Here is a 17,289-nt window from a genome sequence, read left to right on the forward strand (position 1 = left end):
TACTGCTTCAGACAGATATCCAAGACTCAGATACAAGTTGTGACGACTTCCCTACAATAGTTTATTAATGACCTGGCTAAACAGAAACGAACAGGACTATGGTTTGTTTATAAGCACTGACCAAGTCTGCAGTGGGGGAAAAATTAAAATTGTGGATTTGATATTTTCCATGTTATAGGTAATTCAGTTCTCAGAAGCGTAGCCAAAAAATCAAAGTGGAGCCTACTTGATTGGCATTATAAAAGCAATTAAGCTAGAGACCTGTCAAAGATGTTAACATTTGGCTCTGTCTGCTCTACTTGTCTATTTTGACTAGTTGTAGAATCTTTTAATGATTTACAGACCTTTCAAGTCTTAAGGCATGGTAGCTGTATTAAAACTGTGACCCATTACTTCTTGGTCACATCATAAATTACTGTGACATCATAAATATCTTCCTTTTTTCTCACAGAAAGCTAGATTTTAATTCCTGATTTGAGTTTGAGGTTTTGTTGCTGGGTTTTTTTTTTTTTTAACCTGCACTGGTAAACACTAAAATATTTAACTGCCTGTAAAAGACATAGTAATAGGAGAAAGAGATGTGTAATAAAATATAATTGTCAAAACAATTACATGTTTTAAACTGTAATGTATGTTCATATAAAATTTTGCAGTCATTATTTCTAATACAATAGTAAAAAATTAATACATTTCAAATGGGAAGAATATTAAGTCTGTTTGTTGGAAAAAATTTGGGCTTTTTAATAGTTCAGAATTGCTCTGTTCTTCAATCAGAAACATATCAACCTAAACCTCTCCATCCCTCCTTGTTTTACAGTTTGAAAAAAATCCCACTCCCCCCTGCCACTTTTTTTTTTTAGGGGAGAAGGGAAATTAAAAGGAAGCAAAAGGGGAAAGCACTTCTAATTTGTTATGGGAAAACATATTTGGAAAAAACCTAAAATTAAATCAACTAATCCAAAAGGAAAATTAAAAATAGAGTGAAATAATTTTATGCATAACCCCTTATAGCTTTCAGGAAAGGCCAGTTTAAACAGGTATGACTGGGTGAAAATTTCAGCAAGCTGTTTTTTAAAACATCCAAACCTGCAAGGAAATGTGGGGTGAGGTCAAAGAAAAGCAGGAACTCTACACCAGGAACTTCCCCACCCTTTGGTACAACCTCTTGGAAGGGCTATCATGTTACTGTATGTGGCCTTCCCAAACTTCATTAAAAGGCTTAAATCTAAGATTAGCTGAATATTAATCAGAGACAATTAAAACAGAGTGGTGTTGAAACATAACGGGTTTGCAAATGTTAAAAAAAGTTAAACAAGTCCAGATCTAGCTGGGGGTTTTTGTACCAAAAGTTTACAGTTAGTTTAAATTATTTTCAGTATGCCGAAAATAACTACAATTACAGTGGTTCAGAGCAGAAAACTTTACTTTAAAATTTCTAATTAATTACAGTATTTTCTGTTACATTATATTATTTACATGAAATACACTTTAAATCTAATTAATTTATTCAACAACATACATTTCATGCAAAAAGAAAATTGCTTTAAATTTAATAAAGAAAAAAATGTATTAGGAGCATCTGAACCTTTCCTTAAACAAGAAATGTAAATGTTGGGCTTTTACACATGCAGGTAGAACTCCCCTAGAAAGTAAAGGAAGTTACATTCCCTGACTACAGGGAGAACAGACCTCTGAGAATAAATATGTTAAGAGTTCAAGAGACGTATGCCATTTGCTTTCAAAGCTAATATGAGCAATCATCAAGAAGATCGTAATTACTTAATCATCTCAATAAGCTATACCAAAACCTTTCTGTGTGATAGCAGTTGTTCATTCTTTTTCAGATATACATGCAAAGATTTTTTTCCCCTGGCATACATAATCCCCAGTTTCCTTTTACCCTTACTCATAGCTCAGCCTTCCTTGCCAAATAGGATAGAATTTTATCAGATTTAGGTTTCTGAATAATGAAAGCAAGAATGACACATTCAGTGTCCTTAGCCTACGACATAGAAATGTCTGAATTTTTGCAAGTAAGATACCTAAGAAGTGTGGGAATTGCAGTTCATCCACCCTCTACCTCTACTGCAATGCAACACAGAAAATGTGGACTTATCTGTATTACTCTCTGAAACATAAAATAAATGTTGTAAGCAGCTTAATAAAACTACCTGCACTGGAAGGGTTATTTGGCACAATTCATCTGGAATTTCACATCATATTCCTTTATAAAAATTAATCCTGGACAGGATTTTGCACTTTCTAGATGAACTCCATCTTAACCGTATCTAATTTTTATGTTCCATAGCAGAGCTGAGGTTGTCCAAGCAGGTCCAATATGTTTTAACTTTATTACAATTACTATAAAGTCTCTAGAAATATGCCTAAAATTGTCTTGACAACTTAAATAAAAGCAGATCTGTACGGGGTCTGTAATTGTACTGTGCTACATAATTTAAACTGGCTAACAGTGAGTACATACTGAGCAGCTGGGAAGGAAAAGACTGTGTGTGCTCAGAAAGAGGAGGGAAAGCAGAAGGAAAGGTTAATAAAGCAAAATGTTTCTCCCTTCTCTTGCTGAACATTAAGCCTCCAATTTACCTGTATAATTGTACTACTATATGGAGACAAGACAACATATATATTATACAGCCATTTCTTTTCAGTCATGCTATAATGCCTCTTCTGTTTGTCTTAATATTTTGTGTGTATTTTATGATCACTCTTTATTTTGCATATTTGCATCTCTTTCCTGGTTCCTTCCAGATGCACAATGTAAATTTTTCCATTAAACATGGAACTGCTTTATTTAAGGAACTAAGCAAAACAACTGTCTCACCTACAAAGCTTAGTGTTAAAGGCAACACCTCAAAACCCCCAAAATAGTATTTATGCCACTTTTACAAATAGATTTTGCATTTCGTTAATATAACTCAAAAATAAGAATAATGCCCAGTGCTGTATCAAAAAAATCAGGTTACTTTTAACAGAAGCTTTTAAGTGAATTATGTTTAAAAGAAGCAAGCAGCTAAACTTGGTATGACTAGTGATTATTTTTTATTTAAAATATAAAATAAATTGAAAGACCATGAAAAAAAGCTTACAGAAACTTCAAGATTATTGCCACTGTAAAAAAAAGATTTCAAGTTGTACTCACAGCTTACCCAAAATCATCCTGTTTTCAAAGAATCCCTGAAGGTAACTTACAGCATTATCAGAAATGAAACCTAGCATATTTATGCACTTTTTCATTCAAGGATGTTAAGTCAGATTTGTGGTTTAGATGCTCAGCTGATCCTAGCTCTACAGTATCATTACACTATGTCTTGGAACTGAAGCTTTTTACTGGTCTAATAATGATAAGGGCTATACAGGGTTCACATGAGTGACGAGAGTCCTAAATGCACAGCAGAGACCAGAGTTCATGGTTGGTGTCAGGCATCGTGCAAATCTGGAAGTTACCTACATTTTTACGGGTAACAAATACCATACTCACTAGGAAAATTTTTTTACAAAGGAGATGGAAATTTTGAGTTAGCAATTAACATAACAACCCTCTTTAAGATTCTGTATAAAAATATAAAGGTTATATTTTTAATTATATTCTTTAGGGTCTCAAAAAAAAAAAAACCTCAACCAACATATCACTTTCATCTTCACATAATAAAAAGCTACGAAACAGGCTGTTAACTGAACTAAGTGCCACAAGGTCATGAAGTAAAAGATCTATTTTCTTCTTTTCTTCTTCTTTTTTTTTTTTCCAGGAGAGAAAACAGTTTACAAAACAGAAAAAGACTTGTTCAATGAAACAATCAGCTTTAGTTACAAGTGCGAAAGTCAGCCTTGTGTACTAATTCTCAGTAATTATGATGCAAAGTGAACTCCTTGGGGACTTAAAAGTCAACGCTTGGCAATGGTTGGGCAAACAGCAGAGTGGAGCTACTCAGGTGATACTGACCCCTTCAAAGCCCTTTGTGTTACTGAACAACCCAAACCATCCACGGATCTGCTCGGTCCTCCCTTTTTTAGGTATTACTGCTATACTGTACTCACAGGGCTGGTATTTTAAAACATTACAATCTAGCATGCATCCCAGCACACAGCCTTTGCATAAGCAATGAATACACTCCAAGGAAACAGAGCACAAAAGACGGAAAATTTAACATCAGTGTTTGTAACACAGTCACAGCTGAGAATTAGATGTGGAGAGCAGAAAGGTGATCGGGGAGGTGTCTTTTATAAAATTCATCTTAGTTGCCTGCCTCTTTTTAGACTCTAACACATTATGCACTCCTGTCTTCCTGCCTCCCACATAAGCGATTACTACATTGTGAAATGGGGTAAAAATCTAAGACTGAAAATTTTCAAAAGCATTAACAGTGTCCTTACTGTTCCCACAGTGAAATCGCAGGTTTCATGTTGGCTTAAACGAGGACAAAAAGTTAGGTCAATACAACACTGAAAGCTATAGGAAAAAGCCTGTCTTTGGCATCTCATATTTTATGCACATATTTACAACATGAGAGAAAAATTAACACCAAAAAACTACGCACCACTTGTAATGAGAGTGTCTGTTGCTAGTCTGAATTGGGTTTAAAATTACCAAAAAAACCTAAAGACCACCTGCAGAAAAGACAAGTTCCAACCTATCTACCTGGCTCTAGACTATGCCCTTAAGTGGAGCACTCTAGTTAAAAGAAAACTCAGGGCATTCTGCCACTGCACGTCTACTGCTACAACTTTATGCATCATCTCATTGTTAATATATATTTCAAATATCAAATAGGACAAGCCAACATTTACAGCATGTTTAAAATACGTCTCAAGCCACCTATCTCTTAAAGCAGATCCTTAGTTTATAACTAACTACGGGCAAAAAGCTTGCTGCAGCATTCTCATGAATGACAGGTCTCTGTAAGGAGTGCTTTTTGTACTGCATTAAAAAATTCACCGCAGTCTGTAAAAATAAAAACTCTAGATCAAATGACATTTTAAATGAAAATTTTGCTGAATTCTCTATGGCTGCAATGTTCATAACACGTTTTATTAGTGCAGGGGGCAAATACTTTTTACTCTGCAAGCACTTTATTGCATTTTTCCTTCATTTACAGCATGCTTTTTATTTAGAGCTTTAGAGACCCACATTCTTCTCTCCCCCCCCTTTCTTTTTTCTCCCCTGAATGCTCCTAAAGTTACAGAACAAGGGGATCCTACCTGGCAGTCTACAACAGGTCAGTGATCAAACAGAAAGAGCAGTGAGACAGCAGCCAAATCCTGCCCCATCTCCTGAGAATTACAGAAAGCCAGGACTTCTCAGCCTGCAACGCAACGGAGCCACTGCACCCTGAGGCTTAGATAATCAGAGTATGCTCTCTGCAAGCGCATACAGCACAAATCTCCGCACCTACTGAAGTTAAGACACAAGCATTTGTTTTTACGTTGCTGCTCACTGTAGTTTTCTCCACAGGTAGAAGCTGCTTGAAAATGTGACCTCATCTGTCTTATGACAGCAGAAACAAAGATAGATTGAAAATATACCAACATTGCTTTGCCCCAGTGATCAAAGTCGGTTTAAATAAACAGTGTTCTTTATCTGTAAAGTGCACTGGTCTTTGAACAACTATTCATTTTACCTGAGGTATTTACATTTGCTTGAACAAAATCAATACACCAGATAAGTAAGCTGTAATATGAACAGACAGAACTAGACCAAACCATGAAGTATTACCATTTACCCAGTAATATGCCAGTTGTTCATTAAGATAGTACTTTGTGCAAGCAAAACACTCTTAAAAACTTAGTGGGTTTTAAATACAGCCTACATTCAGGAATGCATTATGTACTCAGTTAACATTACACAGCCTACGTCTGCTACAAACTCAAAGAAGCATGAGTAGTTTTTGCCATTTCAAAAAGCCAGTATCACTGCAAAAAAGTGAAAATTAGTGGGCGCAATAACACATCAGGAAAGAAGTGACGTGGCAGAGTGGGTGCCACAAAGTAGTAACTAATTATTAACTTCTGGAAAGGTTAGCATGAATCCTCTTTAGGCCATAAACGACAGCCAACATGAATAAAGACACATTCTTTATTAAGGAAACAAACTCTAAGCTGTGAGAATTATACAGTACAGTTAAAAGGCAGGATGCACAGAAACATTTACCCTTTCATCAAGAACGGCTGGCCTATCTAGGAAAGAATTGAGATGCTCTAGTAGAGTCTGCTTTTGAACCGCATCTGTGGTTAAACAGAAGCCTTAGTCCACATAGTTACTCTTACACACTGCACTTTCATCAATTTCATATGAAGGAAATTAAAGATACTTACACAGCCACCAGCAAGAATTTCTGCAGCCAGTGGGACAGAGCCATCTTTAGTCATAAACTTATCTCTCACAAAATCATTAACCTTAAAAAACAAACAGTTATGAAAGCTGATAAATTAAAAGGTTGGAGAAAACATTCATCAGCTACAAATTCTGTGCAACTGAAAATGCAAATACATCCATGAAGCTACCAAGCTAACAGACATCAAACAAATCTTAGATTTTATATGAAATATTGTAAAGCTGACTATGTTTTTATTTCTAACAAAGATTTGTAGCATAATTCAACTATTACTGAAAAAATATAACAACCACTAATTATTATTAAATTAAATAAAATAATTAGCTAAAATTAATAATATTTTAATATTTTATAAATGCTCGCTACAATTACAAATTTAAATACAATTTCAAATTAATATCACAATGTTCAAGAATAAGTTTTAACACAATAGTAATTTAATTAACAGCATTAAGTACCTTTCTGTTTTTTAAAATGCATACTACTAGCTTTGGTGAGCACTAGCTTATTGGTGAATAACCAATACATTAAGATTGGGTTATAATAAGAAATTCTTCAGTGCCTTAAAATCATTCAAGAAGTAACAAAATTACAGAAGTAAAACATTTAGGAAAACAAATGCATGCAAACAAGTTCCTTTCTTCCCAAGACTTCACTATATGCGCATATTATCTCCTCTTGCGCTAAAATTAAACATACAGGACCACGTGGAAATACAAAACCAAAAGCCTTCCAAATCCAATAAATAATTATTCATTTTTGCTAAGAAGTGAAACCAAAGGCCTGCACTACCTACAAACAAGCAGATGAGCTGAACATGTCGCATAAGCTCGTTATATTTTGGAGTGATTCCAAAAATAAGTTTTCAGTAAGATTCTTAAAATGTACATTACACATATGCCTGTGACTTGTATGCCACTTGTAATGTTGACAAATGAGATATAAACAGTTGCTTTGTGCTTTTGTAATTAAGTTTGCATCAAGCAAAAATCATAAAATCATAGAATCGTTTAGGTTGGAAAAGACCTTTAAGATCATTAAGTCCACCCATTAAGCCAGCACTGCCACGTCCACCACTAAACCATGTCCCTAAGCACCACATCTACACAGCTTTTAAATACCTCCAGGTATGGTGACTCAACCACTTCCCTGGGCAGCCTGTTCCAATGCTTGACAACCCTTCCAATGAATAAGTTTTTGCTACTATCCAATTTAAACCTCCCCTGGTGCAACCTGAGGCCATTGCCTCTCATTCTATCGCTTGTTACTTGGGAGAAGAGACCAACACCCACCTCACCACAACCCTCTTTCAGGTAGTTGTAGAGAGCAATAAGGTCTCCCCTCAGCCTCCTCTTCTCCAAACAAAACCACCCCAGTTCCCTCAGCTGCTCCTCATAAGACTTGTGCTCCAGACCCCTCACCAGCTTCGTTGCCCTTCTCTGGACATGCTCAAGCACCTCAACGTCCTTCTTGTAGTGAGGGGCCCAAAACTGAACACAGGATTCGAGGTGTGGCTTCACCAGCGCCGAGTACAGGGGCACGATCACTTCCCTACTCCTGCTGGCCCAACCCTTGCTGATACAGGCCAGGATGCCATTGGCCTTCTTGGCCACCTGGGCACACTGCTGGCTCATGTTCAGCCAGCTGTGGCCAAATACCTCCAAGGTCCTTTTCTGCTGGCTGGACAGCTTACACTCTACCATGTTGCTGACACCTTAAGGATAAAAATCCTTGATGTGCTAATTGTAATTAGGTGGACTTTAAAATGTGGAGAAATGTGAAAACAATCCATTTGCAAACTTACAGTAAGTTTTATGGCCTTCTCTGGTGCTACTCCTAATAGCTGCGGCAACAGACCTGTAACATGGAAATAAGAGAATTCAATGCATCGTGTAACTTGGTATTAACTAAACAAATCAACAGATATATGCACAGATCACCGCCTAGAAATGGGCAATTTTTACAGCAATTTTGTGTTATTATATCTAATGAGAGTACTTAAACATTCCATTTGGAGAACAAACTTTGTGCTACCACTTCAAGTCAGAGTAACTGCCTCTATGTATTTGTTACCTTAGCTTTTTTAAATCTGTGATATCAGCTCACTTTACACTTAAACGCTTTATACAGATTTTGCTAACTATGTTTGAGCACTCTGTCCTACACTAATGTTTATTTTTGCCTCTGCACACATAAATTAAGACTTTCTAATTAATTTTGTGAGCTACACGATGCATCCACTTCAAAAATCACAAGTGCAGTACCTTTTTCTCGCAAAAACAATGGCATTAAATGGCAGGACCCAAGAGGACAGGAATCAAAATAATGCAAAACATGTAAACATGTATGACTGCATTCTTGAGCACTTTGCCCAGCTAACTCACCAGCTCTTAAAACAAAGGAAGTTACGCTGCTTTCTTCCCAAGTATAGAACTTCCTATTTTATTTTAAGTGATGTGCTACATACCTGGAAGTGGGAATTGAAGTGCTTAAAGTGAACGGTTGATATTTTGTCAACTTTTGGACAACACAACCTGAAAATATGCAGAGCTTACCAACTAAGCTTGGGGCTAGAATGGTGTTGCAAGGATTCATCAGCACAATGAAATTAGGACATCATTCAGAAATGTGACAAGATCACCCCAGCTAGAGTTCCTGCAGCTCAGGCAGCACCTTTGGGTACTTTCTACAAAGTCTGACGTTTCTACCTCTCTCTGGTTTTATTTTGGGGGAAAGAGATAACAATTAAGTTCCATCTTTAAGAGGTAACTTGCCAAAAAGCATTTTCCCAACAGCTAAAGTCAGAATAACAAAGAGAAAAATATACATGCACTGGATTAGTGTATTCTTCCATTCTGCTACCATCCATCGGCTTTACTGGTTACTACTGATGCACTTAGTAAGGAAAAGACATCAGGGAATAGCACTATTTGGCTTGTGGTAGCAGAAGGGACAGCCATATTTATACACCAACGCCTTTAAAATTTTGCACTTGTATAAGCACTTTTGCTTTTCAACTGTCAAAAATAGTTTTGCATATACAAAAATTAATCGTGTATACACAACTAACATCTACCCAAGACAACTATCTTGAATTACGAACATATGGCTGAATACTCAAACCAAAGAATACAGTAACACTAAGTTGTTCAAAAAAAGAAATCTGCAGAGTAAGTTAAACGTCAAAATCTGAATTTCTGAATGAGTTTTAGGTGAGTTGAATTCAAAATTCAATGAAAAAACATTAAGACAGTCAGGACCGTATAATTAAATACTACTTGTTCTGCAGCACTATCAAGAAAACACAAGGATACACAATGAATAAGATTTTTTCAGTTTTGGCCTTATACAGACCAAATTTTCTTTGTAACTGCTATGATATTTACATCTTGCTATAGGACATGTGTGGCTTTGTACAGACATTATAGCTCATGAATTCATATCTTTAGAGATTAAAAAGTTGTTCCATCTATTTTATAAACACAGTACCTGATCCCAAACCTAATCCAGTAGAATTAGAGCAGGTCTGTAAACAGATACCTAATTCTAACAGAACCTGGAGATCGTTGATTTTAAAATCATGCATTATCACATCTAAGCTACATGTAGCATGACTTTCAAGTTATATCATACCAAAAAAAAATACAAAAAAGACATTCTAAAATATTAAAATATAAAATTGTAAAAATGCTCCAGTTGGAGATTGGTATGAACCTCCAGTTTTGGAAGCTACATAAGCAGGACAAATCAAATTCACTTTCACTAGACTGATCTGAAGATATCCTTTTTACCATTTTTTATTCTTCAGCTCCTAAGACTTTGCATTTTTAAAAGGAACTTGTAACATCTCAGGAAAAACATGTTTATCTTGGCACAAGTTATTTTTTTCCCCATCTGGTCCATTCCTTTTGCACTCAAATCTGAATGGGACTGTTATGACGCAAAACTTTCCATAAAACTTCAACATAGCAGAGAAAGATTAAATAGAATAGGTATAAGTTACCAAAAAACCCCACACCACCAAAAAAAAAACCAAACCCAACTGAACAACGAAAAACCCAGAATCTTTCTAATTCACACACGATTTTAGAGTATGAAAGTGCTTTGCAAGTTTAATTACAGATAATGCTGTGTATACCTACTGCAAGATAGCATACAGTATTCTAAAAAAGGTAGCATTAATTTTAAATACTACATTTTATAGCCTTGCCAGATACCAGCTAGGTTTACTGTCTCTAGCAGCTTAGCGAAGTAGAAGGATTCTTTGTTTGCTCTCATACCTATATAATAAAGCTATGTGTAAGTGGTACCTGTGCATTCTATATGTTACAACTACTAAAACTAAATTCTCTTTTCTTTATCCTTTTGATGGGGCCTCTGAAACATTATTAAAGATTTCTGAACATGATAAATATTTTAAGTTTTGGAAGAAAGCAAGCACGTGAAGGGACACATATGCAAATATTATTTTTCTGTTGGGATTATCCTGACATGCTGGGAATTTCTCAGTGTTACTATGCATTAGCAGATCAGCAATATGACATACATACAGATGTAGGACAGGCTTAGAAATGTCTGAGTGTCTTAAGAACATATGCCTGCCGCGAGCGAGTGGTTTAGGCCGCTTAAGGAATCGCCACCAAATGAATGACGACCAAAGGTATCAGAAAGCAAATGATTTTTAGAACATCAAAATGATTCTTACAACATCAGAGAATAACATTTTGCACATAGGCAGCCTGCTAGTGTAGTATACAGCAAACATTTTAATGCAACCCATTTTTGTACATCCAACGTTCTTTAGTAGCAATTACCACATACCACTTCATATTTGACACACTATCGTAGTAGGATTCTATGGGAAGGTGAAGGTATACCTGAGAAAAATCACTGAGCGCTGCGTTCAGTTTGTGACATCATACAAGTTACTTTCTGAAAGTAGTCTAAATACATTGTGAATATACATGCAATAGCTCATCCAGCCAGCTGCGGTGATGGCATCAAGTTAAAAGATCTTATTTGGCCAAAGTACTTTTTCAGGCGTCTAACAGTGACACTTCAGTTTCACACTGTGCAACAGATGTGCATTTCCCTTCATACTAGAAAAACCTACTGACTGAAGGAATTGTTGTTCAGTCTAGGTAAAATATTTGAAACCATTCAGATGTCTGATAGAAAGGCAGTAACAGAATACTGCCAGATTTTTCTACTACACGATTCACACTATAAATCGGACTATTAACCACCAGTTGCCATTTAAGTTCCCTCAGACTGGAAATGGGTTACTTCTTGAAGATTCTGTGCTTTGACAGAACTTTGGGGTCAGAATAGGCTTGGTACTTCCATTCTACAGAAATGGTACTTCACTGCATACTTCTGGAGCAAAGCCACTGTCATGGTTGTCTTGTATCACTAGCATGGGAGCCCACCAGTAACAATGAATTTGGATGATTAAAATCTAAGATTAGAAGGCATCTGGAGTCACGGCAGTGCTAGAAGCACCACTGGAAGAAATAAAACTAATAAAGTTCCTTAACAGGTAATGATCACAGGTAACAGAGTCTTCTGTGGCATTTCCTGTCTTTTTCATCCTCCAGGAGAAGTGGCATTAATGGAAATGCATGGCTACTGAACATTTTCATGAGCTACATTTTTTCTCTGGTACTAAAGTTTCCCATAAAATTTCTGTCAAGTATAGGTGAAATAATCCCTACTAGATGCACTGCTTAGGACTGTGAAGCACTCTGTGACACATCAGCTGGACTTCCGATTAAAGTAATATTAAGAAATGTAGGTGACCTCATCAGCTGGAAGAGATGTTGACAAATCACAGCTTCTAAAATTTTCTTATATTTGCATATATATAAATACCCATGAGCTTCTAAATACATATTTCAGGTATAAATGTAGCCACAACAGTAAATTATAGGTATATGAGATGAGTATTCTTTTAAGCCATGGTGAGAGACACAGATGAAAAATTTATCTTACTTGTACAGTCTTAAAAAAATGAATCTAACAACATGCTGCATCTAACACAGCATTCAAATAATGCATATTATAAAGATTCTGCAGAGGTTTATACCCTGTTTGTTTTTTTTTTAAATCAAAGTATCTTCTCAGAGGAAACACTGATTATCCTTAGAACCAAATTCCCAGTAAGCAAAATCTAGTGCTCTCTTTATATCCACAAGATGGTGTAATTTATCCTTATCTGAGATGGTGGTTTAGAACATGGTGGTTTTTCCCTTTTCAAGTTTGGAATAAAATAATGATACAAAAAAGAAAAATCAGTTCACTTCACCGGATGGAAATATGTGCCTTGTATTAAAAATTTCATCTGAAATGGCTGGGTTCAGAATAGGGTTTATAATTCCTGCTTGCTTTCTTGCAGTGTGGCATGACAAAGAAACCACTGCTCCAAATGTTTCTACTATAATTTTTTTAAAAGGTTTTGCATCACTATTCAGCTAAGCAGGAGAACTCTACCAATTACTACTCCCTCCTCCAGTAGGGGAAAAAAACCCCCACATTTACTTAACTCTGAACCCACCACAGTGTAAGAAAGAATACCAGTTACCAATGAGCTGTAAAAAGTAATGTACTCTGTAGTTTGTCTTACCTCATGTACTATGTAAGACTAAAATGAGACGATTCTTGCTGTAACTTTACTGCATTAAATTGGGTGAATACACTAGCCTATAAAATATTCCTTTCAAATTTTCTCGTCTTCTCAAGCTTAACTGGAAACCTTCATTCTGCACTCAGTTGCTCAACCTTCTCCAACACAATCTCCTTAGAAATCAAGCAACAGTCTGAATTTACAGAACTACACAGAGGATGCTTCACATTTTTAAGGAGTTTTCTCCATTTGACTCTTTAAAAAGAGAAGTTAAATCAGGGTGCCCTTTGAGTAGAGAATCTGTAGAAACGCAGGTCTCAATTTGCCTCTGAAATGATGGTGTTCTTTGCCATCACATAATTTCTACTATATAATTCAGAAATGAGATTATTGTTATGGGTTTAGAAGTTCAGCTCCACCAAACTGCCTGCTATTCACTATTCAGTACTCCTTGGAAGACTGAAAAGTAGTAAATGGGATGTGGAACAGAAAGACAAGCTATGCTGATGAAGTTTCCTAAAGTTTCCCAAACCTGTCAATGAAAAAATCACTCTAACTTCATAACTTTGGTGTATTGGTTATGTATATAAAGCTAAGTGGGTTGAAACCCAGCTAATCCCTCTGGCTGACTCAACAGTGACAAGCTAAGAAGAGGTATACATAAAACTTGATAAAGATGACTATTCTCAATGATTAGTGAAGCACATGCAACTGGTTCAGAGAAACCTTTTTGTCACAAAAGATATCACAAAAGAAGATCTGGTTAACAACAAGGTACTGCATTTTCTCTGTTTTTAAATAGAAAGAAAACAGATAAGAGAGAACACTGAAGAAAAAAAAAACAAAAAACAAAAAACAAAAAACCACCACGGATGATCTACCTTCTACCAAACAGGACAAAATATAAAATAAGGACTGCTAAGGAAATGAAAACTTGACTGACAGTATATTTTCGCTGTAGGAAATGGCTATTGCCCTATTGCAGATGAGGAAGGAAAGGACAGAAAAGTCCTACAGAAATCTTCTCATTGCATTGAGGTTTTAATTATCAAGAAGGTTGCAAACCCTTCACCTATAGCAGAACAGAAGCAAAAGCACAAACCAGGCAGAACTGAAGTCTTAACAAAATAGGCTTAAAAATCCAGAATTCCACTGAACTCTTTTTAGTATCTTATCATTACTATATATCACCTTTTAAACGTACCTCTATAAAGCCCAAAGAAACCTTCGTAACGTAGCACTTTCTTGAAGCAATCAAAGCTGTTTTTATACATAAGTTCTCCCACAAAAGAGCCTGTAGAGCGCTGGTTTTGCATTCGAGTTTTTACCAAATCAATTGGGTAGACTGCAGTGGCTCCAACAGCTGCAAATAAAAATCAAGCTGTAAGAAAATGTGATTTTGCATTTGCAGTGTTTGACTGCAACTGTTATCTTCCTCATTAATATCTCGAATATCAGTTGCATCTTTTTTCTCCACAATATATTCTGGATACATTAAACTATATCCTACAGTTTTAACCAAGAGCACTTCCTGGCCCTACATCATTATGGATCTGATTCTTCTGAAACTGGTTTGGTGACAAATCAGGTAGTAACACCACTTGCAAACTACAATGGCTCGTAAATTCCAAAACTCTTGTAGACCAGATGACCTCTTCCCCTTCCATCTTATAGTCATCCCATCCCTTAAGACATAGCTTCAAGGAAAAGACTGCAAAGCTTTCCACACTTAAATGAAAGGCAGAATGGGAAGACGGGCAGAAGAAAAGAAGAAAAAACCCGAAGTGTTAATATGATATTAATATGATGAATATTCTTTTGCTCAGCCATGACTAACCTCCAGCAACTGAACCAAGGGCAAACCTGTATGCTGATTCTGCAATCTGGATGAGAACAGGTCGAGACACATCACCTGGAGCTTTCTGTCAAAGCAGGATTTAAAACAAAAGGAAAGACAAGAAAAATAATAAGAACATCGTATTCCACGAGAGAACATCTCATGATGACACAAATATCAGTATAAAGATACCTGGAGAAAATCCCACAATACACTGAGGATTTTGTTTTCAATTATTATTTCTTTTCCACTGATTTCTAAGTACTGTATAACATAGCTTCTTCCAATTGGAAAATCAAAGAAAAGAAAGACCGATACTATAAAAAAATTCTACAAAATCAATGGTCCAAAAGTGCATTTGAGGGCACACATATTTCAGCCCAAGTCCTCATTTTTCTACAGCTAAAAGCAACTCCAGTTTGGAATTTCTTTCTACTGTCACCAAAACCAGGTATACCTATTACTTCTCAGGGTATCAGAAGAAGTATGTAAGCATTTTTCATATATATTAACTAAAGGAAAATAAGGTTTCATAAAGCACCCCCCCAGTTTCATTTTCTTCACAGTCTGAGTGCTACATTCAACCCAATGAAAAATAAATTTCAGAAGTGCTCCAGATCTAAAAATTGCTATCTAATGAAAGAAAATAATTAGGAAAATAGAAGTTCTGCAGGGGCGTTAAGTCTTCTGTACTTACTATCACTTTTTGTAATACTTTTTTTTTTTTTAGGATACTACAAATAAAAGGTCAAAATAAAAATATGGATGCATTTTTTCCTGAAAATGTGTTTAGGTTTTAGCTACTATTCCAATGTAGCTGGAGTTGGCCAGAAAATAAATTGAAGGTATCAATGTAGCTGAAAATCTTTTCAGTCTCAGCATCAGGCAGCTGACATTAAAAAGGAACTGGATGGAAAAATGAAAAGGTAGGACACATATGCAGAAGCAGTGGTAAGATTTAAGCAGGTTCATATGTCCTAGCTTCTTAAAGTGGCATAAATCATTCTAGCAAAGACAGTGGCCTCAAAGCAAAAATTGAAGAAGCTGCTACTTTCAGCACCGCATTTTTGGCTACATTTTACTGCCACCTATTGTAACTTATGTTACTTGATATTCAGTCCAATGCAAATACTTTTAACTCCTTTAGGAGTCTTCTAGGAATAGATGGTGAGCTTTTGGGAGCCAACTCATTTGAATTCATCCCAGAACAGTCAACATTTAGTCACTGCTCAAACAAACAAAAAACCACCACCCTAGATACTGTCTTGGAGTGGTGGTGGGGGTGTTCACATGTAGGCGAAGGAGGGGAAGAAGAAAGAGAAGCAAAGGAGATGCATGTGTACACACACACATAGGCCTGGCTTATGGCCTGGTAGTCCTATAAATGTAGCCTGCATCAACTCATTGTGGTCAAACTGGCGTCTCTGCACAGACCCAGAGCAGGGAAAAAAAAAACCCAACAAAAAAACCCTTGGTCTCACAAGACACAAACTTAAGACTGCCTTAAAATAGAGAAAGAGAGAAACAGAAACAGGGGGTTAGTTTTAAACCTATCTGTATAGAAACTTGTGTCAATAAAAATATAAGATACGCTAAAATATGAAAGCTAAAAAATCAACAGGTTTGACGTTTAAAGAACGCTCATTTCTTTTTGCCTCAAACACAACAAAAGTTCATTTTCTGTTACGTCATCGAAAGTCAATATCCTTTAGTTTTTTGAAATGCAGAGATATAAATTGAAATTGCGATGGCAGACTAAACATAATCTCTCCTAATTTCATATTTAGCAGAGCATAAGGCAAAGCAGAGAATACTCTGAAGCCAGGAGCATGCATTTGTGTTCAGAACAAGGGCTACCATTTAATAGGCTAGATGCTGAATTTACCATCCATATTCGAAGCAGGAAGTCTTCTTTCCTCATTAAAAAAGAACAGAGAGCAACAGAATCACAAAACATAAACACCTTAATTAGGTATACACCTAATATTTACTGAATGGCTGGATGACACTCACATACATTTTATCCTTCCAAAGTAAATTACATTTAAGCTGTCAAAATGCAGCTCAAGAGAAAAGGGCACAGAGATGGAGAGGACATGACAACAGGTTAAAAATAAATTCTAACAAGACGATATTCTGCACAGATACTGCAGAATACATTAAAAAAGCAACTTAGATGACAACACAGAAGGAAGTTGACTATTTACCTGGCACTGGAAACAGATAACAGCATCATATTGGCTTCTGTTCTTACCTGCCTCTGAGCCTCAGCCAGGTTGTAGGGCAACGTCCCCTCCTCCAGAGGAGCAATTCTTTCAATATCAGCTAACGTCATGCGCCTGAGGAAATTAATTCAGCTTAGCGTTTGCTGAGATGGGGATCTGATTCTTCAGATCATGAGAAGTTACCTGCACATGACCACTACACTACTCTCCTGTTCCCCAATACCATTACCAACTCCTTCCAAGAAGGACAGAGGAGGA

The 17,289-nt window shown here is 36.3% G+C and overlaps 1 protein-coding gene across 1 annotated transcript in view; it reads right to left on the reverse strand.

Moving 5' to 3' along the window:
* Positions 1-17,289, reverse strand: part of SLC25A13 (solute carrier family 25 (aspartate/glutamate carrier), member 13) — a 74,391-nt gene that overhangs the window by 24,083 nt on the left and 33,019 nt on the right. Inside the window, exons 8-12 of the mRNA XM_010293721.1 lie at positions 17,061-17,145; positions 14,807-14,891; positions 14,174-14,332; positions 8,152-8,204; positions 6,328-6,408 (exon numbers count right to left, since the gene is read on the reverse strand). Of these exons, the coding sequence (XP_010292023.1) occupies positions 6,328-6,408; positions 8,152-8,204; positions 14,174-14,332; positions 14,807-14,891; positions 17,061-17,145 (463 nt within the window). The remainder of the gene's footprint in view (positions 1-6,327; positions 6,409-8,151; positions 8,205-14,173; positions 14,333-14,806; positions 14,892-17,060; positions 17,146-17,289) is intronic.

This window comes from Phaethon lepturus, unplaced genomic scaffold, assembly GCF_000687285.1.
Source record: "Phaethon lepturus isolate BGI_N335 unplaced genomic scaffold, ASM68728v1 scaffold43138, whole genome shotgun sequence".
Taxonomy (NCBI): Eukaryota; Metazoa; Chordata; class Aves; order Phaethontiformes; family Phaethontidae; genus Phaethon; species Phaethon lepturus.